Here is a 24,257-nt window from a genome sequence, read left to right as displayed (position 1 = left end):
CCTCAACTACTCATGAAAGATGGTTCAATGAGTCTTTCCTTCATCTGCACAATGTGCATTTTTGCATATGAAGATGGACTTTCTATAAACCAGGAGTGAAAGCATTTGAATGGTTTGTTTAGTGGTGGTGGAGGCTTTTGCATTTGGTGCTTGCCCATAACATCACCTTCATCCTGACCAAGAGCATGATGTGACAACAATTCTAGGAATAAATCAGTGTCACAAGCACAGGAGAAAAATGGAACATGGGTTGTCACTCTCCACTCTGTGCCCAGGCAGACATGGCCAATCGATCATGGAACTCCTTCCCACAGAATGTGTTCATGGACTTAGCCTCTTAAGAACTCAGCCACTCTCATATAATCACAGTCAGACTTCAGTATGAACGATCAGTTCAGTTCATTTCAGTCACTCAGTCGTGTCCGACTCTTTGTGACTCCCGTGGGCTGCAGCACACCAGGCCTCCCTGTCCTTCACCAACTCCTGGAGTTTACTCAAACTCATGTCCATTCTGTCGTCCCCTTCTCCTCCCACCTTCAACCTTTCCCAGCATCAGGGTCTTCTCCAATGAGTCAGTTCTTCGCATCAGGTGGCCAAAGTATTGAAGTTTTAGCTTCAACATCAGTCCTTCCAGTGAATATTTAGGACTGATTTTCTTTAGGATGGACTGGTTTGATCTCCTTGCAGTCCAAGGGACTCTCAAGAGTCTTCTCCAACACCACAGTTTAAAAGCATCAATTCTTTGGAGCTCAGCTTTCTTTATAGTCCAACTCTCACATCCATTCATGACTACTGGAAAAACCATAGCCTTGACTAGCAAAGTAATATCTCTGCTTTGTAATATGCTGTCTAGGTTGTTCGTAACTTTTCTCCCAGGGAGTAAGCGTCTTTTAATTTCATGGCTGCAGTCACCACCTACAGTGATTTTGGAGCCCCCCAAAATAAAGTCTCTCACTGTTTCCACTGTTTCCCCATCTATTTGCCATGAAGTGATGGGACCAAAACATTGGCCACCTGATGCGAAGAGCTGACTCATTTGAAAAGACCCTGATGCTGGGAAAGATTGAGGGCAGGAGGAGAAGGGGACGACAGAGGATGAGATGGTTGGATGGCATCACCGACTCGATGGACATGGGTTTGGGTAGACTCTGGCAGTTGGTGATGGACAGTGAGGCCTGGCATGCTGGGGTTCATGGGGTCACAAAGAGTAGGACACAACTGAGTAACTGAACTGAACTGAACTGATGGGACCAGATGCCATGAACGTAGTTTTCTGAATGTTGAGTTTTAACCCACCTTTTTCACTCTCCTCTTTCACTTTCATCAAGAGGCTCTTTAGTTCTTCTTTGCTTTCTACCATAAGGATGATATCATCTGCATATCTTATGTTATTGATATTTCTCCCAGCAATCTTGATTCCAGCTTATATGAAAGATATTTGCTATCTATAGCTCAGGAGAAAACAGAAGACCTTAACTGTCTTCTCTTTTTTTGAGCAAAGAGGTAGCAAGTCATTTATCCCAAAATCTGATGGCCATAGTGGGGAGGAAGAGTAGGGCTTTAGGTGTGAAGGGCTAGTTGAGATCAGAAATGGGAGAAAACATAAGTAGGGAAAGAAATCAGACCCAGGAATAATTAATTCAGATACCCTGGAGAGAGAAAGAACTTAGAGGGAAGTGTTGGACAAAGAAGGATAATGATGCCTCACATCGGAGACCCACATAGATGACACATTGGTGCTGCCTAAGGTCTTACTCAAGCCAGGAGAGAAATACTTGCTGAACAAGTACTAGGTTCCAGAGACTCTCCTAGGCACTTCCATGGGCCTTTTCTCATTCATCCCTCACAATAACTCTGTAAGGTAGGAAGTATTGTTCTCATTTTACAGATGAAGACACTGAGACTCAGAAAGGTAACTTGTCGAAAATCAGATACGTGCTACCTGCATTTTGAGTCTCTTCCTTTTTCTTTTCTATTACAGTTAAAGTTTGTAATATTAGATCTTAAAGGCTTTCCAGGCTACCAATAAATTGCAAAATAACAACAACAATCAGAAAATACAAAATAATAAGATGAACAAAATGCATAATAACAAGAGCAACTAACAACTGTAAGAAATAGGAAAGATTCCACAAACTTTGCCAGGTCATGTTGACTGAAATTTTTACTTGCTATCAAGGACCTTCAAGGGAGGAACTAATAATACCCAGACTGGAAATAGAGGTAAAAGATACTCTTGGAAGGCGGGGCTGAAGCTGTTTGTAGCCACTCTGTCTATGCCAAGGTCAGAGTCAACACAGATTAACAAGTTGGTGGTACCCCATCCCTGGAGGGTGTGCTTGGCAGTGAATGAGAGAAAAGGCAGCATAATCGTGTGTGTGGCTCATCATGCCAGGCTGCTTGGGTTCAACCCGCAGCTTCACTTCTTCCCAGTTATGTCACCTTTAACCATATTACTTTGGGTGAGGTATGGTGTGACCAGATGCAGATCAAGAGAGAGAAACTGGTAGACTTTTGTGATTTGTCACACTCACAGCTCCCTGGGGAGAAAGAGCATGCTATGTAGGGCCACTCTGGGAGGCACCTGGTCCACCATGAGGCAGGGGGAGAGGGAGACGATAGTCAGGCTCCTTTATTGTGGTTTCTTCAGGAAGGAAAAGGAGAAGCAGAGTAAGCAGGTGTAAGATTGGCTCATTGAATAATTTCAGCCTTGGGGCATAGTTGCTTTCCCAGATTACCTTGTCTAGAGTCCTTGGGGTGGACAGATCTGCCTGGAATGTGAGCCCATTACGGAGGTGCATGGGTGTGGACGTTTCCACTCAAAAAGAACTAATTAACCTCTAGCCAGGGCCTCAAAACTGGGTCAAGACAGGATTTTAAAAGATGCATTAGCATTACCTTCAGCAAATTATGGAATTTCTGGACCCCATTTCCTTATCTATAACATGAGAATATATATACCCTATAGGATTGTGTGAAGATTAAGAAAATAATCTTAAACTGGTGTCAGTTCAGTTCAGTTCAGTTCAGTCGCTCAGTCGTGTCGGACTCTTTGCGACCCCATGAATCGCAGCACACCAGGCCTCCCTGTCCATCACCAACTCCCAGGAAGCATTCAAAAGTATGTTATAATTTTTTAATGTTTTTGTGGTAAAATTCATATAATATAAAAGATACTATTTTAACCATATTTAACTGCACATTTCAGTGGCACTAAGGACATTCACATTGTTGTGCAACTCTCACTATCAGCCATCTCCTGAATTTTTCACCTTCTCAAACTGAAACTCTGTTCCCATTAAAACACTAAGTACCCCTCACCCCCAGCCCCTGGCATCTACCAGTGTACATTCTGACTCTATGACTATTCTAGGTACCTATGATTTTAGTAAAGAATATTAGTGATAAAGTCATTAACAAAATCCTAAGAAGGACCCTACCTTTTACAACCCAAAGTTCACCATGCACAACACCCTCTTCTAGCTAAAATGGCCCCTGCCTCAGTCCTTACTCAGCTAGGCTGCTGACTCCATGGGGCATTGAATCTGGTGTCTGTAGTTTGTCCATTGACTGGCCAGTGACCAAGAAGGCAAAGTAGAATGGCCAGAGGAGTTGATGACTATCAGCAGAGCCAATCAGACCAGCCTCCTGGGGAATGTGGCCCAGCCTCCTGGGGAATGAGGACCAGTTAGGTGGGAGGGAGAGGATGACGGAGTTGAGATGAGATGCAGAGCCATCATTAGGGAGAAAGAGGGAAATGGATGGAATAGGTTGCTTGCGGAACTACCTTAAAGTGTGATAGCTTTTCTGGTTCCGTTTATACCATATATATGCTGAAAATGTCTACCTGCTCTGGTTCCCTTTCAAAGGAACTGTAGTTTTTATGGAGAAGGAAATGGCAACCCACTCCAGTGTTCTTGCCTGGAGAATCCCAGGGATGGGGGAGCCTGGTGGGCTGTCATCTCTGGGGTCACACAGAGTTGGACATTACTGAAGCAACTTAGCAGCAGCAGCAGCAGTAGTCTTTTAAAATATGGCAACCATATAGTTTTTCATGCTTTGCTTCAACACATGCAAAATAGGTTGTCACTCCCACATGAAGCTAGGGAGAGGTCATGCGACTGTTAAACCAGTCCTATCCTTGACTTGCTGTGGACCATCCCACGCCCTCTCTGAGCCCCAGTCTTCTCGTCTGTCAAGCTCCCTGGACAAACTTTGAGGCTCTGACATCCCTCCAGGTTCTGATGCTCTGAGCCTTCGAGGGTGTCTGGGGTCACTGGAGGATGGGGCCGTGGAATCAGGTGGGAACCCCAGAGTGGAGGCATCAGCTCTGGGCAGGATCATCTTGGTGCTTGTGCCCTGTGTCCCACTCTCCCCCCGCCGCCCCCAGATGCCTAGAGAAGAAACAGAGATGCGTTATCCACCAAAGAAACGGAGATAAATATAGCCCTTGCTGGATTAATATCCCCAGGATTACTCACGTCTCTTTCAAAGTGAAGCAAAGATCATGTGCCACCTGACAACCACCCATCTGGCCTGAGAAGAGTCGCCATATGGATGGTTCTCGCTAATTATAGTTAAATACTGAAGGGAGGGCTTCCAGCACGGAGCCTCATCAGATCAGAACCCCTTTCCCAGGAGCTTAGTAGAAAGGTTGTGAGGTTACTTTGCTCAGACTCACCCAGGCATGTTCAGGCATGCCATCCCATCTTCCCAGAATCAACTTTCTCCAACTTAAACACAGAGGGATAATATTGATAATGTCCCTTATTTTAAAAAGGGGTCAATGGTAGTGGCCTTTATGCCAAATAAAGAGCCAATGAAGATCCCAGATCACGAAGGGAGCCAAGTAAATAATCAATAATTTAATAAATGCACACTTGAGGATTCCTATTATGAACCCAAGTCTCTGTTTAGGTATACCAGGACCCAGATTCATATAAAAGATGTTAATTTTTTTTTTTTTTTTTTTGCTGGTCCCAGACAAAAAGCAGGCAGTGAATCATTCTAATCCCAGAAAGGAAGCTTCCTTGGTGAAAGCATGTAGCAATCCACAGCATTGCCTTCTTAAAATAGTTGGAGAGTTCTTTCTCTCCATACCAAGAGGATGACCAACTTGAAAGGTGAGGAATGCATTTCCTATGTATGTGCCCCTGAACCATCACCAAGAGCTATCAGTTTAGCTGTGGACCAAATGTTGGGCAGGGAATTTGGTTTGGGGTGAGAAGGAAGTGAAATATTCAAACTGTGGGTGAATTTTCACCAATGGATCCATTCTATTTGTACCATTCTGTCCACTCCTGGACCCTGGCTCTCTGAGTACTGTTACGCTCCTCCTCATCATGCCATCCAAGCAGCATGTCTTTCCCATGGAGGCTCACACTTCCATGCCCTCCAAAGCCAGGTAGGCAATCTATATAATTGAAGTGGGACAGGTCTAAGAAAACTCACAAGGGTCTCTCAGTTGTTCATTAATTGACCCACTTTTCTTAAAGACATGGCCACAGAGAAATATTTTTCTTCTAAAACAAAAACAATGAGAGTATGGTGATGACTGACCATTGATGCCTGGCTCTAGAGTTTCAGAGACAGTAGAGTGTGGGAGGGATGGTAATCAACTGAAGAGTATGTGCTCTGTGTCAAGGGTGCACTTCTAAGGAGCCAGACTATAGTTACCATTTGTGAACCAAGGCCCAGTATTGCTAGATCATCTGGCTTTTCCATAGATACTCTCAACTAGGATAGCCATAAGTAATAGTCTGATTTTTTTCTTGACTCAAATTTTTAGCAAATATTTGAAGATATTCTGCTAGTATGGAAAAAAAAATAAGCACAGTCTTTGTTTTCTTTTTGTTGAAGGGATAGGTTGTGAGTCAAGTATTCTCAGGGGCCTTCTCGTTGACTTGGGGAGCAAGCTTATCTAAAATGACAGCAACAGTTTAGAGAAGGAGAGCAGGACTGAGAGATGGTGGGAAGCTGAGTCCGGATGATGGCATTTGAACTCCTGGATCGAACCGCACCTGAAACTTCCGACAGCATTGAGCTTCTAGTTACATGTACGTGTGTGCATTTAGTCATGTCTGACTCTCTGTGACCCTAGGGACTGTAGCCTGCCAGGCCCCTCTGGCCATGGAAGTTTCCAGAATACCAAAGTGGGTTGCCATTTCCTACTAAAGAGGATCTTCCAGACACAGGGACTGAACCCACATCTCTTGCATCTCCTGCATTGCAAGTGGATTCTTTACCACTAGCACCACCTAGGAAGCTCCTTCTAGTCGCATAGCCTAACAATTTCTTCCTTTTATTTAAATCTGAGTTATTCTTTCTATTCTTCTTTTAGTTCCCTGGTGGCTTAGAGGGTAAAGCATCCACCTGCAATGCGGGAGACCCGGGTTCAATCCCTGAGTCGGGAAGATCCCCTGGAGAAGGAAACGGCAACCCACTCCAGTACTCTTGCCTGGAAAATCCCATGGATGGAGGAGCCTGGGAGGCTACAGTCCATGGGGTCACAAAAAGTCGGACACGACTGAGCGACTTCACTTTCACTTTCTATTCTTCTTTTGAGTGAAGTCGCTCAGTCGTGTCTGACTGTTTGCGACCCTGTGGACTGTAGCCTACCAGGCTCCTCTGTCCGTGGGATTCTCCAGGCAGGAATACTGGAGTGGGTTGCCATTTCCTTCTCCAGGGGATCTTCCCGACCCAGGGATCGAACCCAGGTCTCCTGCATTGCAGGCAGACGCTTGCAACTAAAACAACAACAACAACAACAACAACAAAACCTTAATCCATTCAAAGACCTCAGGGTCATGCATAAATAATTGATAATGGGATTGTTCAACATGACATGTCAAGAATCTGCTGTAGTTTGAAATGGTAGGGAGAAAAAGTGTGACCAGAGAAAGACGCACAGATGGAAAGAAACTACATCACAAAGAACCTAGGATGCTTCCCTTAAAGTTAATCTCATCACTCATAGACAATAGTAAGCCAGTGAAAGGCTTAGAAAGTAGCTCTGGCTTTCTCTGCCTTAGGATTGTTATTTGGAAGTTTGACTCCTCTCCTGCAGTCCTATCTCTTTCTACCTGTTACTTCCAAGGCAGTGGACTAGCTTTCTCCTGCTTGATGGAGTGGAATGATTCAGCCTGTGTTTTGTGGATTTCTAACATCTCTGAGCCACTCTGCACACTCATTCGACCCATCTGTAATCCCCTGGTGAAAATATAGTAAGCAGAAGCTCTTGGCACTTTGAATACATGATACAATAAAGAAAAAGACCCAATAATAGAAGAACAAACAGTACAATATTTTCCTAAGTGTACTTGGATTAGATTTATGTTAGATTCGGGAAGCTGGCAATTTAATAGGTGGGGGAACTTTCATTTAACTTCAGAAAGTACATGTATAATTCATCGCCACTCGGTACACGGAACTGCAAGGAGAGATTGTAACCAGAGAGAGAGAAAGAGAAAGAGAGTGAGATATACTGCAAGGCAGAGAGCAAAACAGAGTCAGCTTTTACCCTGCTGAACCTCCTCTAGCAATTTATGGGCACTGTCAGCTACTAACAATCTAAATAACTCACTTCTATGCCAGAAATCATAACTGAAGCAGAAAATACTGGAGATTAATCCTGTGTTGTGACTTTTTTTGTGTGAAAATGCAGACACATGTTGGTCTGGGTATATGGGAGTCATGGGTGGAGTGGGAACTGGCAAAATTTAAGGGCTAATAGGCACTTTATCCAGAGAAGGCGATGGCACCCCACTCCAGTACTCTTGCCTGGAAAATCCCATGGACGGAGGAGGCTGGTAGGCTGCAGTCCATGGGGTCACGAAGAGTTGGACATGACTGAGCGAATTCCCTTTTACTTTTCACTTTCATGAATTGGAGAAGGAAATGGTAACCCACTCCAGTGTTCTTGCCTGGAGAATCCCAGGGACGGGGGAGCCTGGTGGGCTGCCGTCTATGGGGTCACACAGAGTCGGACACAACTGAAGCGACTTAGCAGCAGCAGCAGCAGGCACTTTATCATTTTGGTCTTTATTTTCTCACAAGGGTCCCAAAATTCATTCAAGAAGGGCTTCAGTGGAAGCAGTGGAGAGAGAATGATAGGAAAATGGTTTTCCTGTTCTCATGTCAATAGAACTTTGGAGTAAAATAGACCTGAATTTGAATCTTGATGCTGTCAGCTACAATCTGTGTTATCTTGAATGAGCCTCAGTTTCCTTATCAGTAAAATGGCATGTGAGCTCAGTCGTGTCCAACTGTTTGGACCATGGAATTTTCCAAGCAAGAATACTGGAGTGGATAGCCATTCCCTTCTCCAGAGGATCTTTCCAACCCAGGATTGAACCGATGTCTCATGTGTCTCCTTCACTGGCAGGCAGATTCTTTACCACTTGAGCTATTGGGGAAGTCCATCTCTTTGAGCCTCAGTTTTCTTATCAGTAAAATGGAGGCAATGATAATAGTATAAAGACAGTGGTTGTACAAAGTATATATTCTCTTGTGCCTCCTCTTTAAAAAGTATTGAGATAATAATTCATGAATAATAATAGTCCTGGTTGGTTTTTTTTTCCTGTTTGGGGTGTGTGTGTGTGTGTGTTGAGAGAGAGAGAGCATGAGAGAGCTAGAGAGAAGGGGGTGGCAGGGAGGGAGACAGAGAGAAAATGAATAACAGAACAGAATGACCACCTGGACTCTGAGGCCAAACAGCTGGGGTTCAAACTATGTCTCTGCTATTTATTTATTTGTTTTTATATATCACAACTTGCAATGCTTCACTGTTTTAAATTTTAAAAACAAAATATCCTAGTGGGCACACAGGATGGTTGAAGTAAAAAAAATTTTTTTTCTTAAGTTGCTCAACTTTTTAAATTGAAGTATAGTTGACTTACAGTGTTATGTTAATTGCTGCTGTACAGAAAAGTGACTCAATCATATATATATATACATTCTTTAGTGTATTTTCCCTTATGGATTATCCTAGGATATTGGATTTAGTTCACTGTCCTATACAGTAGGGCCTTGTTGTTTATCCATCCTGTATATACTAGTTTGCATCTACTCACCACATAACCCCATCCATCCCACCCCACCCCCATGACTCTGCTATTTTTGCACCACTGACTCAATGGACATGAGTTTGAGTAAACTCCCAGAGTTGGTGATGGACAGGGAGGCCTGGGGTGCTGCAGTCCATGGGGTCACAAAGAGTCAGACACGACTGAGTGTCTGAAGTGAAGGTGGATTTCTAAGTAGCGCTAGTGTTAAAGAACCTACCTGCCAATGCAGGAGACATAAGAGACGCGGGTCCAATCCCTGGGTCGGGAAGATCCCTTGGAGGAGAGCATGGCAACCCACTCCAGTATTCTTGCCTAGAGAATCCCATGGACAGAGGAGCCTGGAGGGCTACAGTCCACAGGGTCTCACAGTCAGACATGACTAAAGTGACTTAGCACACACACATGCAAAGTAACGGTAATAATACTATTTTATCCCATAGATTGTTATGAGGGTTAGATGAATAATTCCAAACACAGCAGTGCTTAGAACCATGCCTGTAACATGATGTACTATACATCTAAACCATTCATAGTAACGGTACTATTAATTGAACCCTGCTATTATTGCTATTAAGAAAAACAATGATAATTTCTCATTTGATGTAGAGGGTTAGGAGATTTAGGGAGGAAAATGATGAAGAGTATATAGACTTTGAAGTTATTCCTGCTTTAAAATACACTCAACCTTCATTTCTACTTTTATAGAATAGAGATTGTAATTTCTGCCCCTTGGGATTAAAATGACACTATAATGAGATCATGGTGTACCAGCTTAGGAAGCATTGGCTCTTGTGATGATCTCTGACTTTGCAGAGGAGGAAGTAGGAGTGATTCAGCCATTTGTGTACAGACACACAAATGTTTTGGCCAAATGTCTTTCCCTAAATCTCTTGCCCTCATCCCTCCCCATAAGCTGCCTGCTCTGAAGGAGACTGGAAACATTTAGGGGGAAGTGTTAATCATGGGGTCTTCATTCATGGAAAGTGATGGTGTCATGTGAATGGATGTCACAGTTATCTGGGGGATTCTGGGGCTTCCCTGGTGGCTCAGCAGTAAAGAATCCGCTTGCCAATGCAGGAGACACAGGTTGGATCCCTGGGATGGGAAGATCTCCTGCAGAAAGGAATGGCAAACCACACCAGTATTCTTGCCTGAAAACTCCCATAGACAGAGGAGCCTGGCGGGCTACACTCCATGGGGTTGCAAAAAGTTAGACATGACTCAGCAACTGAACACACAGGCACGTCTGAAAGTGAAAGTGTTAATTGCTCAGTTGGGTCCAACTCTTTGCAACCCCATGGACTGTAGCTCTTCAGGCTCCTCTGTCCATGGGATTTTTTCAGACAAGGATACTGGAGTGGGTAGCCATTCCCTACCGCAGGGGATCTTCCCAACCCAGGGATCGAACCCGGGTCTCCCACATTGCAGGCAGATTCTTTAATGTCTGAGCCACCAGCGAAGCCCACATGCATGTCTAGTACATTTTTTCTGAAAACTTCCCTGCAAGTGGGTCCTTGCCAGCCATGTGACCCTCTCCTTCTGTTACATGACTGGACTGGAGTTGGACCTCTGATCCAATCAGATTCACTCTCTGCAGAGGTGGGAACTGGAAGATGAGTTCCTCCAAACCTGATATCACAATTCAGCAAGAGTGATTTTTCTGAAAATCAATCACCTCCTTCCTGCTTCGAACACATCTGTAGCTCCCCTTTGCTCTTGGAACAAGGACCTGTTTAGTCTGACCTGAGACACCATGGACCTCCAGGGCCTCACCTCACAGCATGTCACCTTTCTTGTAAGTGCACTGGCCCTGTGCTTACCATGGGTCCTCTTCCTAAAGGGTCTTTGCTGATGCTGTTCCCTCTGCCTGGAACACCAGTCCTTCTGCTCTCCTCATCTTTCCTATATCATTTCTGTAGTTACTTTCACAAGGAAATCTTCCCTCACCTCCCCAACTGGATCAGGCTTATGTCCTGTGGGCTTTCATTGCCCTGCATGCCTTTTCATCCTAATACAAGCCGCAGTTGTGGTTACACATGTATATGCATGATTATCTGATTGATGACAGTCTCTTCCAGCAGAATCCAGGCTCCATTAGGATGAGTCATCTTCACTTTTGCTCTCTGCTGTATCCTTAGTGTCTGGCACAATACCTTGTCCATAACAGATGCTCAATAAATGCTTGCTGAATGAATGAATAAGTTCAGTTCAGTTGCTCAGTCGCATCCAACTCTTTGTGACCCCATGGACTGCAGCAAGCCAGGCTTCCCTGTCCTTCACCAACTCTCAGAGCTTGCTTAAACTCATGTACATCGAGTCGGTGGTGCCATCCAACCATCTCATCCTCTTCTCCTCCTGCCTTCAATCTTTCCCAGCATCAGGGTCTTTTCCAGTGAGTCAGATCTTAACATCAGATCACCAAAGTATTGGAACTTCAGCTTCAGCATCAGTCCTTCCAATGAATATTGAGGATTGATTTCCTTTAGGACTGACTGGTTTGATCTCCTTGCCAGGAATGAATAGAGCTACAGGGAGAAAGTCTATATACTGCAGCTGCTGAGATTTGAGATTTGTCCTGGTTCTCACCACCACTCTCCTTGAAGTGTTCTTTTCTTCACATTTTTAAAGATTCGGTGAGAGGCCCTAACCATCCTTTCATTGAATGCCTATGCTTTGTTCAATCTTAGGTGAGTGAAGTTCTTTTATCTACAACCCAATAAGACCCTTTATGCTGCCATAAGGAGATGGAAATTGAGAAACTCCCAAGAGATTTCCTCTTCCAGGGTGATTCAAAAGGAGGATACACATGAGGGATGAAGTGAGAGGTTAAGGTTAACAAATAGAAGTTTTTATATATAGAATGGGTAAACAGCAAGGTCCCACTGTATAGCACAGAAAACTATAATCAATATCCTTGATAAACCATAATGGAAAAGAATATACAAAAAAGAATGTTTATACGTGTATACCCGAATCACTTTGCTGTGCAGTGGAAATTAACACAACTCTGCATGTCAACCATACTCCAATAAAATTTTTGATTTTAATAAAAGAGGCTACACAGCACAGGCTTGTCATCAACAGACCATGGTTGTCATTATTGGCTGCTATTTATATTCTGGCTCAGCAGGTGACCCAGCCTAACCGGAGAGCAGCACTTTGGTTATGTCTAGTACTGGTGGGATCCTACCTTCAGTCCTTAAAATGCCCTTCCTAACTTCTGTATCCACATTTCCACTGGCAACACTCTTTCCCACCACAGGTCTTAATTTGAGTTCATTAGTAACCTCGTCAAGTGCAAAAACTCCTTCCAAGAGATGAAATACTAAAAGTAATGAAGAAGGATCCTGTCTATCATAGCAGAAAGATCTCGTCCCTTCCATAATGTTCATCTTCCTAAACATCAATCTAATCAGGTGTAATAATCAATCTATTATTTCACCTCCTGTATACCTCAGTTGCCACATCAGGGTCACATCTTAGGACTCATGATCACTGAACGCTGCCCCGTTTACAGGCATCGCAAACACCATCTCCCTTCTTTGTGAGTGCAAACTCCTCTTCTTCCAGCCTGAAGGCAGCTAACTCTCATAGGATCATTCTTTAACTTCATGATGACCCTAAGCCATTGACACCAAGTTCCCCATATTCCTAAGCCTCTCTTCATTCCCATTCTTATCCTGATTTCATGGCCCATCACTTGCAATTATCTGCTCCCAAAGGCCCACTATCTTGGATATACTTGACTCCTTTTCTCTCTATATACTGCATTTGCCTGGTAAAACCCAAGCCTATAGGCAATAAGCCTTCTGTCTTTGCTGTAGCTCCCCCTGGGTGACTAAAAGCAAGAAGAAAACCAGGATACTGGTTTTACATTCTATAATGTATTTCTTTTTTACCCCTCTTTTTTTTTTTTTGGTTTAAATATAGCTGATTTACAATGTTGTGTTAATTTTACTGTACACAAAGTGATTCAGATACACACACACACACACACACATATGCACTGTTATTATTGTTTAGTCATTGAGTTGTGTCTGACTCTTTTGTGGTCCCATGGACTGTAGCCCACTAGCCTCCTCTGTCCATGGTACTTCCCAGGCAAGAATACTGGAGTGGGTTTCAATTTCAGTTTGTAGGAGATCTTCTCGATCCAGGGATCGAACCTGGGTCTTCTGCATTGCAGGCAGGTTCTTTAATGTCTGAGCCAGCAGGGAAGTAGTAGTTAATGTACATATATTTTCATAGTTTATGTATACCCAGCCAAGGTTGGGAATCAATTCAGTTCAGTTCAGTCGCTCAGTTGTGTCCAACTCTCTGTGACTCCATGAACCGTGGCACGCCAGGCCTCCCTGTCCATGATCAACCCCTGGAGTTTACCCAAACTCATGTCCATGGCATCAGTGATGCCATCCAACCATCTCATTCTCTGTCATCCCCTTCTCTTTCTGCCCTCAATCTTTCCCAGAATCAAGGTCTTTTCAAATTAGTCAGCTCTTCATATCAGGTGGCCAAAGTATTGGAGTTTCAGCTTCAACATCAGTCCTAGGTTGGGGATATACACACACACACACACACACACATGTGCATATACATATATACACACACATGCGCGCACACACACACACACGTGTGTGTGTGCATGTGTATGCATATGTGTGTATGTGTGTGTATATATATATATATATACACACACATATACACATACATATAATAACCTTAGGCTTCCCTGGTGGCTCAGACAGTAAAGAACCTGCCTGCCAATGCAAGAGACCCAGCTTTGATCCCTGGATCGGGAAGATCCCCTGGAGGAGGAAAGGGCAACCCACTCCAATATTCTTGCCTGGGAATCCCAAGGACAAAGGAGCCTGGTGGGCTACAGTCCATGGCATCCTAAAGAATTGGACACAACTGAGCAACTAACATACACGCATATATAAACATCCTTTTTTTATATAGTCTTTATTTCCACTGAGCTTACTTTCCCGCTCTTCAGGATCTAATCCAAATGCATAAGATTGTTGTGATAACTGAGTTAATATATGCAAAATGATTAAAATATCAACTGGCATATGGGAATCACTCAATGAATGTTAATATTATTACTGTTGTTATGATTGTTATTGTCATTAACCCACCTTCCTCTTGCCTGATGATCTTCATGGTTAAGAAAACTGAAGAGAATTCCCTAAACTTCCTGTCATCAAATCTCCAGACCTCCAATAGTTCTGCTCATCTCATTTCCCAAAGTCAGTCCCTCAACATGTGATCTATATCTCGCACAGTTTTGCTTTTCAAAGACATTTACATTTTCCCATTTTCTGTCTTGTACCATAAAGTAAAATGCTAGTCATCTCAGAACTAAAGTATTAAGTCACCAGCTCCCATCTTCCATGCTCTGGACAATCCATCAAGTAGAGAATTTAAACCATGTTCCACAAAATGTCATTGGGTGTTGCTTGGTGGAGAAAATCTAGTAAGAAAATGAGCAGCAGTTACTAAAAATAAAGGGGAAAATCCTATTGTGTAGTAAATATCAACCCCCTTTGTCCTCCTAGTTTCTACCTACAAAATGCCAATGAGGTTTGCAAAGCCGCCATCAGTTTCGACTTTCCTATTGCCTGATACTGTTTGTCTTAATCACCCACAACATGAACACATGGTGAGTTAAAGGAAAAGAGATCTTTTATAGTGGCAGTCTGATTTTCTTTAGAAAATATCAAATTTGCCTAGATAAGGAGAGAGGCCGGAGTCACAAGGGACAGATACTACAGATGTGACTTCCCTGGTTTAGTACCAGGTCTCTGGAGGCCAAGCGGGCTTCCCTGGTGGCTCAACTGGTAAAGAATCTGCCTGCAATGCGGGAGACCTGGGTTTGATCCCTGGGTTGGGAAGATCCCCCGGAGAAGGGAAAGGCTACCCACTCCAGTATTCTGGCCTGGAGAATTCCATGGACTGTATAGTCCATGGGGTCGCAAAGAGTTGAACATGACTGAGCAACCTTCACTTATCCTTCTGGAGCCCAAGCACACGGTTCCTGAGGACCATGGAATAGAGATAGGGAAAGGCCTGGGGGCCTGGGAACCTTGTTTGCTCTCTAATCCATTGACAGAGCATTTCTGTTGCAACAAGTGCCCCTTAGTTAAGATGGCTAGGATTCTTTTTTCTTCCAAGTAGCACTTCTTTCTACATTTTATTTTCTGAAAGCCCGTTATAACTGACAATTGATGTGTACATTTATTTTTGTGTTTTTCTTCTAGAAAGGTGCTATAAAATCAATGACATGTCTTACAAACAGGGCATCTTAGACTCTTGAAAAAGTGGTAATAAATCTCATGCAGGAATGGTTACTGTTGTTTAGGGAAGCAGATTAAGGGCTCTGGTGTTTATCTGGTCTGAAAGGGAGGGATTAGGTCAGATATAAAGACAGACCTGATTCCTCAGAAGTGCAGAAGTTAGAACATCCATTACTTTCACTAGACTTTTCTGAAAGGCTCCAGAACTGATAAATGTACATGTTCGGTCCACTAAGATGAGCCTGGAACCAGCCTCAGGGCTCAGTCCTCTGAGAGCCATCCTTGGGAGCTTCAGGTCTGTGCCTCTGCATCCAAAATGCAGAGATGAATTTAGAGAAGTGAATCCTCTCCAGAAATGCATTTGGGCTCCAGAGGCACGAGTCATTCTGAGACTTACCTCAGCTCCTCTTTGCAGAGAGAGAGGCAGTGAGGATAAAGGGCGAGCACTGGAGTATTAACTCTGAATGGCTCATTGAGTTTTAAGATGTTGCTCCTTATAGCACAGAAGCCCTCTTCATTTTCCAAAAGAGGCTTTGGCACAGTTGGAGTAAGGAAGATCTCATCTCACCTGGAATCCAGCTGTTCCAGAGAACATGATGTCCTCACATCTTCCAGCAACACTGCTTCACTGATCCATGAAAGGCTTGCATTGCAGGTCTTCCCAACAGTAATAATCACTATCATTTATTAAGTCCTGATATGCAGGGATTAGGATTTCCCAGGTAAAGAACCCACCTACCAATGCAGGAGACCTGGGTTCAATCCCTGGGTCGGGAAGATCCCTTGGAGGAGGGCATGGCAGCCCACTCCAGTATTCTTGCCTGGAGAATCCCCATGGACAGAGGAGCCTGGCGGGCTACAGCATTGGTTCACAAAGAGGCATGACTGAAGTGATGTAGCATGCATGTGCAGGTACTCTGCTAAATTCTTTTTTAAAAATTTTTATTAGCAAAATTCTTTATTTATTTGGCTGCTCTGGATCTTAGTTGTGGCATTCACGATCTTTAGTTGCCATATGTGGAATCTAGTTCCCTCACCAGTATTGAACTCAGGCTTCCTGCATTGGGAACATGGAGTCTTATCCATTGGACCACCAGGGAAGTCCCTGTGGTAAATTCTTCATAGGAGTCAATTCTCTTTTTTTTGGCAATACCCTGTTGGGCAGGATCTTAGTTTTCCAACCAAGGATCAAACCTGTGTCCCCTATACTGAGAGCACGGAATCTTAACCGCTGGACTGCTAGGGAAGTCTTTAGAGTCAATTCTTATATATGAGTTGTCTCAATCAATTTCCCTAACAACCCCCGTTATACTGATGAGGACATTGGGGATCAGAGAGATTAAGTAATTTTCTCAAGGTCACACAGCAAAAAGTATCAGAATACGACTCAAACCCAGATCTGCTGCTGCTGCTGCTAAGTTGCTTCAGTCGTGTCCGACTCTGTGCGACCCCATAGACGGCAGCCCACCAGGCTCCGCTGTCTCTGGGATTCTGGAAGGCAAGAACACTGGAGTGTACATCACTCTAAAGTCCAGTCTCTTAGTCAATTACCAGCGCTGCCTGCCACAGGCTGCTCTTATTTTTCTCTATCACAAGGGAGTCTGCCCAGCAGGTAGATAAAATAGGCTTCTAGCCAGCCAGTGTTAAAGCTAACAAGGAAAGCAAATGACAGCTGCTTCCACATAAACACACTTTTCTGTATAACTTGGTTTTCTGCCCTTTCAGGAACTCATAGACTGGTGGGTGGCAGAGACGAGAAAGGAGACAGAAAACACTGTGATGAGCAGAACTACCAACCAAGGACTCTTGATGTGCAAAGGAGGTTGAGAGAGCAAAGAAAGGAAGCCAGAACAGTTTGAGAGTCAGCCCAGGTCCTGGTCGCCCGCCCACACCCACAATCCTCTTTCCTGGCTGGGATGAGTCTGGGGAGGAGACGAGCAAATCAGTGTTTATTTCCTGAAGTTCATGGTCACCAGAGAGGACTGCATCTCCCCCTCTTTCACTTGGAAAAACTGATGTGTTGGAATAATTATGGTTCATCCTTTGATCTGTCTCTTTGTCTGCAAAGCATAAATAGTGTCAGCTGGCAAGGTCTGATTGCTCCGATATTTCAGGTTTATATTTTGAATAACACAAGACTTGGTTGCTAGCACTGGTAAATAATTTACTCTAGTCTGAAATACAAGCTCCAGGCAAGAAACATAAGATCAAACATGGGGAATGGCGGCACCATAGCAAACGCACAGCTACCCTGTGAAGAGTTTTTCTAAATTCTCTGCTGGAAGAAGTTCGGAGGGGGCAGGGGAGGGGATGACAACAGGTGGGGAATCAGCCATGGTGCCCACTCGTGCGCAAATAAAATGCTTTTGCTGACATCAAAGCAGGCTGGAGAGATGAGTATCAATGAGAGCTGAAAGAAGTGACGGCTGAAAGAAGCTTCTCCAACTTCTAGCAAAGACACCCTCCGCCCAAAAAAACTTTCACTTTGCCCAAACTAAGTAGCAATGCTCACTTCTTAGATCTCCTTTTTTTTAAATGACTGTTTATTGTTTTTACTGGAGTATAATTGCTTTACAATGTCGTGTCAGTTTCTGCTGTACAAGGAAGTGAATCAGCTATATGTATACATATATCCCCTCCCAGTTGGACCGCCCTCCCTTCATCCCACCCCTCTAGGTCATCACAGATCACCAAGCTGAACTCCCTGTGCTATACAGCAGCTCCCCACTAGCTATCTATTCTACCCACAGAGTGCAGAAGAGAGGGAGAGAGGAGTGCATGGTCTGATTTCTTTGTTTTCCTGTAACTGGGGCAGAAATAAAAAATGAACCAATGGAGAGCATTATGATAGGAGAGTCTGTTTAATGCTTTTGTTATGATGATACATGAAAAAGGCAGCATTTGAAATGCAGCTGCGGTGTGATCACAATTAAGTTCAAGTCCACAGCAAAATTTCTGCAGTGAGAATAGACTGAAAAGAAATGTATGAATATGTTTTCAGTGGTTGCTGCTGGGGATGGGAGAAGTGTTATATGCCAACACTATCTGTTGCCATGAAAGTGTGATCCTGGTAGAATCTAGGGTACCCTGTGTTGTCTTGGGATGACCTTTCAGATTGGTCTGGACAGCAAAGGTGTGGCTCTGTGATGGGCATGGCCTCCCGTGGAAGGAGAACCATCTTTCTGCTAGCAAATCTTTGGTGTCAGTCACTCAGTTGTGTCTGACTCTTTGTGACCCCATGGACTGTAGCCTGCCAGGCTCCTCTGTCCATGGAATTTTCCAGGCAAGAATACTGGAGTGGGTTGCCATTTCCTATTCCAGGGGATCTTCCCAACCCAGGGATTGAATCTGCACTGCATGCAGACTCTTTACCTTCTGAACCACCAAAGTGAAGTGAAAGTCACTCAGTCGTGTCCGACTCTTTGTGATCCCATGGACTATACAGTCCATGGAATTCTTCAGACCAGAATACCGGAGTGGGTAGCCTTTCCCTTCTCCAGGGGATCTTCCCAAGCCAGGTATCAAACCCAGGTCTCCCACACTGCGGGCGGATTCTTTACCAGCTGAGCCACAGGGGAAGCCAGGGAGGCCTCAAATCTTTGGTAAGTCATGTGAAAATTAATAAAGGGAAATCTTATTGAACTCGGGAATCTGGAAGCCAGAAGGGGGCGCTCTCACACACATAACAAGGTGTCAATACAAGTCCTAAAGGGAAGAGAGTACTTTGCATCTTCAGCAGAAGCGACGCTACTGTGGCCAGCCAGAGAAGAAAAAATGTTTTTTCTCCTGACCTAGCAACAGCTTAGCCAATGAGAGCCTGTCATCTTCAACCAACGAAAAGCCACTGTAAGTCAAACTCCCAGTTTTCTCCAATGGACTTCAGTTTATAACAGCCCCTCCCAACTAACGTCCCCTTCTCTATGAGAGTTTCCTCTTTTGTTTTACCAGGCTGGTACACGGTTCCCCACTGTTGAATGTTCAGAACTGAAATTCTCTGCAGTTCCTAAATAAACCTGTTTTGCTTGTAAAACGACTAGTCGTTCTATCGCTTTAGGTTAACAGAGGGAAGTGTATTAGTTGGCTCTTACTTAATTGATAGTGATTACTTGGGATACAGAAGGATTTCGAAGATCCTGATTGATTAGTGACGTCTATCCGGGGGTAGGAGAGGAATTTGCAGTATGAGGTGCTATAGTTGCTGTCCAGACAGCAACTGAGTCCAAATATTGGCTTTGAGCATGAGGGTTTTTTGTTTGTTTGTTTGTTTTTAATTGGAATATAATTGCTTTACAATGTTGTGTTAGTTTCTGCTGTACAATGAAGTGAATCTGCTATATGTATACATATATCCCCTCCCTCTTGGATCTCTCTCCCACACCCATCTAGGTCATCACAAAGCACCGAGCTGAGCTTCCTGTGCTTTATAGCAGGTTCCCCCTAGCTTGGCCATCATCAGAAAAATGTACAAACAATAAATGCTGGAGAGAGTGGAGAAAAGGGAATCCTCTTACACTGTTGGTGGGAATGTAAATTGACATAGCCACTGTGGAGAACAGTATACAGATTCCTTAAAAAACTAAAAATAGAAATATCATATGACCCAGTAATTCCACTACTGGTCATATACCGTGAGAAACCATTATTCAAAAGGATACATGTACACCAATGTTCATTGCAGCACCATTCATAACTGCATGAAAACAACCGAAGTATCCAATGGAAGATGAATGGAGAAAGATGAGCATGAGTTTTTGAACCTTAAAAAGTCATCAACTTGTCAGAATTAGATGAAATTATGAAGAATTGAGCTTCCCAGGTGGCACTAGTGGTAAAGAACCCGCCTGCCAACACAGGAGATTGAGACTCACGTTCAATCCCTGGGTTGGGAAAGATCCCCTGGAGGAGGGCATAGCAACCACTCCAGTACTCTGGCCTGAAGAATCCCATGGACAGTTGAGCCTGGGGAGCTATGGTCCACAGAGTTGCAAAGAGCTGGACACGACTGAAGTGACTTCGCATGCATTTATGCAATCTATAAGATGTATTGGGCATAAATAAATGCTCAGTAAATTTCTCTCTACTTTCCTCTCCATCCTTCAGAACACGAAAATCATAAGAAAATTTTATTCTATTATCAGGGCTCTCAGATTCAGCACAATTCTAAATAGTTCAATCATCTAGTGGAAATTCTGAAGGTTAGAGAAGATAAACACGATATGGTTGATAGGCCTAGAAGACAGAGTTTTTCAGTTCAGTTCAGTTGCTCAGTCGTATCCAACTCTGCAATTGCATGGACTGCAGCACACCAGGCCTCCCTGTTCCTCACCAACTCCCAGAACATGCTGAAACGCATGTCCATTGAGTCAATGATGCCATCCAACCATCTCATCCTTTGTCGTCCCCTTCTCCTCCTGCCTTCAATCTTTCCAAGCATCAGGGTCTTTTCCAATGAGTCAGTTCTTTGCATCAGGTGGCCCAAGATTTGGAGCTTCAGCATCAGCATCAGTCCTTCCAATGAATATTCAGGACTGATTTCCTTTAGGATTTCCTAAAGTATTTTTAGGACCAGTGTTAAAAGGTCTGTTAGAATGAGGAAAATGGAAAAGTACCTTAATCCACTGGGTACAATGCTGAGCTAAGCAGATTATACGTGGAATTTTTGGAATTCCTCCTCCAAGGACAAAAGCCTGGAACTTTAAGGACTACATATTTCTGGAGGTAAAGGACGTCTTGATTGGGCTAAGAAATTCAGTTCCCATCCCTCAAATTTAAACTGGAGAAGAATTTCCAATGTTGAATTCATTGTGGCTCTCATTTTCCTGTTTAGAGTCTGTTATGTGTCTGGTCTCTCAAGAAATGGGTATTTTTAGGTCCTGGTCTGGAAAACAGTCAGCAAAATTCCAATAATTAGTCCTGGGAAGAATTGGCCCATTGATGCTGTTGCCATGTTCAATTTAATAGAATCCTTTGCTGAAGACTGGCAGCATGGTAGCTCAGACGAGAGTTTTGAATTCCATCCCATGTGGGTTTAAACCCCAATCTACCACCTAGCAGATGCCACTCTTACCCATGTGTCACTTTCCCTTAGCCCGTCTCTGATTTTTGTAGTTGTTCAGTCACTCAGTCGTGTCCAGTTCTTTGTGACCCCATGGATTGCAGCACACCAGTCTTCCTTGACCTTCACCATCTCCCAGAGTTTGCTCAAACTCATGTCCATTGAGCCGGTGATGCTTTCCAACTGTCTCATCCTGTGTCACCTGCTTCTTCTGCCTTCAGTCTTTCTCAGCATCAGGGTCTGATTTTAGCTGAGCTGAATGGTCACTGCCAGTGTCTGACTTCAGGTCCCCACAGTGTCTCCCCACTTTGCTGTCTTAGGGATTTTTTTTTTTTTTTTAATGGTGGCAGCTCACTCCGATCACACATGGAAACATGGTGGAGTTAATGCCAGCATGGTGACCCTCAGCCAATGGGAGACAAAGAGTCAGGGGATAAATGCCCAAACTCCTAGTCATTAGAGGAGGCTTTCTGAAATGCCTTCTACACAGCTTCTCCAAGGAGCTCCAGCAGGGAGCTTTCTGGTTGCCCACAGTGCTAATAACTCAATAATGCACCCCCCACCCTCCGCCATGGAACTTCCTTGGTGATTCAGTAGCTAAAACTTGGCGCTCCTAATACAGGAGGCATGGGTTCCATCCCCGGTCAGGGAACTAAGGTCCAGGTGCTGCATGGTGTGGCCATAATAATAATGCCCTTGTTATCAGCTTTTCTTCCTTTCTCGTCTGATTTGTACTGCCCCCTCTTCCGACTTTTGAAGATAACCTCTCCAATACACTACCTGAGAACTTGTCTCCGGTTCTGCTTGGGGAGATATAAACTAACACCTCACCTCATTCTTCCTCTTTTCTAACACTCCTACTGCATCCTTCATTTCCCACACTCATAGATGATTCAATTTCTACCTTAAAGGCTGAGAAAATCCACCATCATCTTTTCTTCTGTATCTCTTTGCCCACCTTTCTCTTTCTTCCATTCTTAGGGAAATAGGACTACAAGATATGTTTTCTTGAAAAAGCCTGATTCTCCACCAGGACCATATGTTTCAATTCATGGTACTGTGATGCCCTCAGCAACTTAACCCAGAAAACTGGCCAGGGCAAGGTGGGGGGAGTCATTCTCTTCTCATTCTTGAATCAATCACCAAATAGCAATCATTTCTCTCTTTTGTCCACATCCCTCTAAATTAAGGAGAAGGCAATGGCAACTCACTCCAGTACTCCTGCCCAGAGAACCCCATGGACGGAGGAGCCTGGTGGGCTACGGTCCATGGGGTTGCGAAGAGTCAGACACGACTGAGCGACTTCACTTTCACTTTTCATTTTATGCCTTGGACAAGGAAATGGCAACCCACTCCAGTGTTCTTGCCTGGAGAATCCCAGGGATGGTGGAACCTGGTGGGCTGCCGTCTATGGGGTCGCACAGAGTCAGACACAACTGACGCGACTTAGCAGCAGCTCTAAATTAATAAAGGCTAACCTTTTATTTTTTAACTATTTATTTGGCTGTACCAGGTCTTAGTTGTGGCTTGTGGGAGCTTCAGTCGTCATTGCAACACATGGGATCTGAACGGCAGCATGTGAATTCTTAGTTGTGGCATGTGGGATCTAGCTCCTTGACCAAGAATTGAACCCAGGCTCCCTGCATTGTGAGAACAGTCTTAACCACTGGACCACCAGGGAAGTCCCTGACCTTCTTTTTTTTTTTTTGAATATTTGCTAAATTGAAAGCATCTTATGAACTTTTCATGCTTAATTTCATTGACATCCCTATAGGGACGATACTATTTTTTCTCCCATTTAGCAATGATGAAATTGAGGCACAGAGAGGTCCAGGAACTTGCCCAAGGATGTTTGAGTGAGTGAGTGGGACCTGGGGTGTTAATCTACTTCCCAATTTCAGAACTCCTGCTTTTAACCATCTATGTTCTTACCTGTACATCTTATGAGCATCACGCCCCTACCTTCCCATCCTAGCAGCTCCACCCTGTCCTTCTCAAAGGGCTGCTTCCCTTCCATCTTCACCTAAGCTGATGCCTCCTCTGTTTCATATTTCAATACAACAGTCTCACATAAATGGTGTATGGAATGAAGGGGCTTTATTTAACTGACTAGTTCCCCTGTACCTCTTGTTTGCATTAACACTGAAATATTCATTGTCACTTGTCATTACAGAAGGAAAGTAAAGAATTTCAGGCTTTAGAGTCAGAAAGGCCTAAGGTCATGTCCTGTTGCCATCACTTAACAGTTAAGTGACCTTAGGTAATTTACTGAACATGTCCCAGGGTTAGTTTTCTCATCTGCAAAATATGAATTTTAAAAATAGCTCCTCTCCCATAGGTTTGTTGAGAGAGCTGGATGAGCTTTCTTTAATATGCAAATCACTCAATGTTTCTGCCACATAATGCTTATTACTCTATTGTAATAAAGCAGCATAGTAATCACAAAGTACTTTCCTAGTAATAAAGTACTAAGCAGCAGTAACGATACCAGTCACAGTAGTAATAGTAGTAGTAATATTACCACCCTCACTATTAGTAATTATTATTTACTGCAATTGTAGTAATAATAAGTAATAGTAGAAGTAGCAGTAGCACTAAATCCAGATGTTAAGAGGGCCTCCCAACTGTATGCAATCTATAAGAGAGGGATATAAATCTCAATTCCATGACCAGGGGAAGTCCAAAGTCTTGCTCAAGATTTCCATTAATTCTGAAGATCATTTGGGCTCCTTCTTCTCACTCTCACCACTTATTGTCTATTTTACACACAGAAGCCAGAAAAAGCCTTTAAAACTCAAATCAGATCATGTCACTTCTCTGCTCTAAACCCTTCAATGGTTC

At 43.7% G+C, this 24,257-nt stretch overlaps 1 protein-coding gene across 1 annotated transcript in view; it reads left to right on the top strand.

Moving 5' to 3' along the window:
- Positions 1 to 17,403, top strand: part of SHISA9 (shisa family member 9) — a 461,433-nt gene extending 444,030 nt beyond the window's left edge. Inside the window, exon 4 of the mRNA XM_086375700.1 lies at positions 17,087 to 17,403. Within this exon, the coding sequence (XP_086231826.1) occupies positions 17,087 to 17,220 (134 nt within the window). The 3' untranslated portion in view covers positions 17,221 to 17,403. The remainder of the gene's footprint in view (positions 1 to 17,086) is intronic.
- The last annotated feature ends 6,854 nt before the right edge of the window (positions 17,404 to 24,257 follow it).

This window comes from Bos grunniens, chromosome 25, assembly GCF_055505025.1.
Source record: "Bos grunniens cultivar Pamir isolate PY7600 chromosome 25, Bosgru_T2T1.0, whole genome shotgun sequence".
NCBI lineage: Eukaryota > Metazoa > Chordata > Mammalia > Artiodactyla > Bovidae > Bos > Bos grunniens.
The sequence above is the reverse complement of the archived record's forward strand: the minus strand, read 5'-3'. Positions and strand labels throughout refer to the sequence as shown.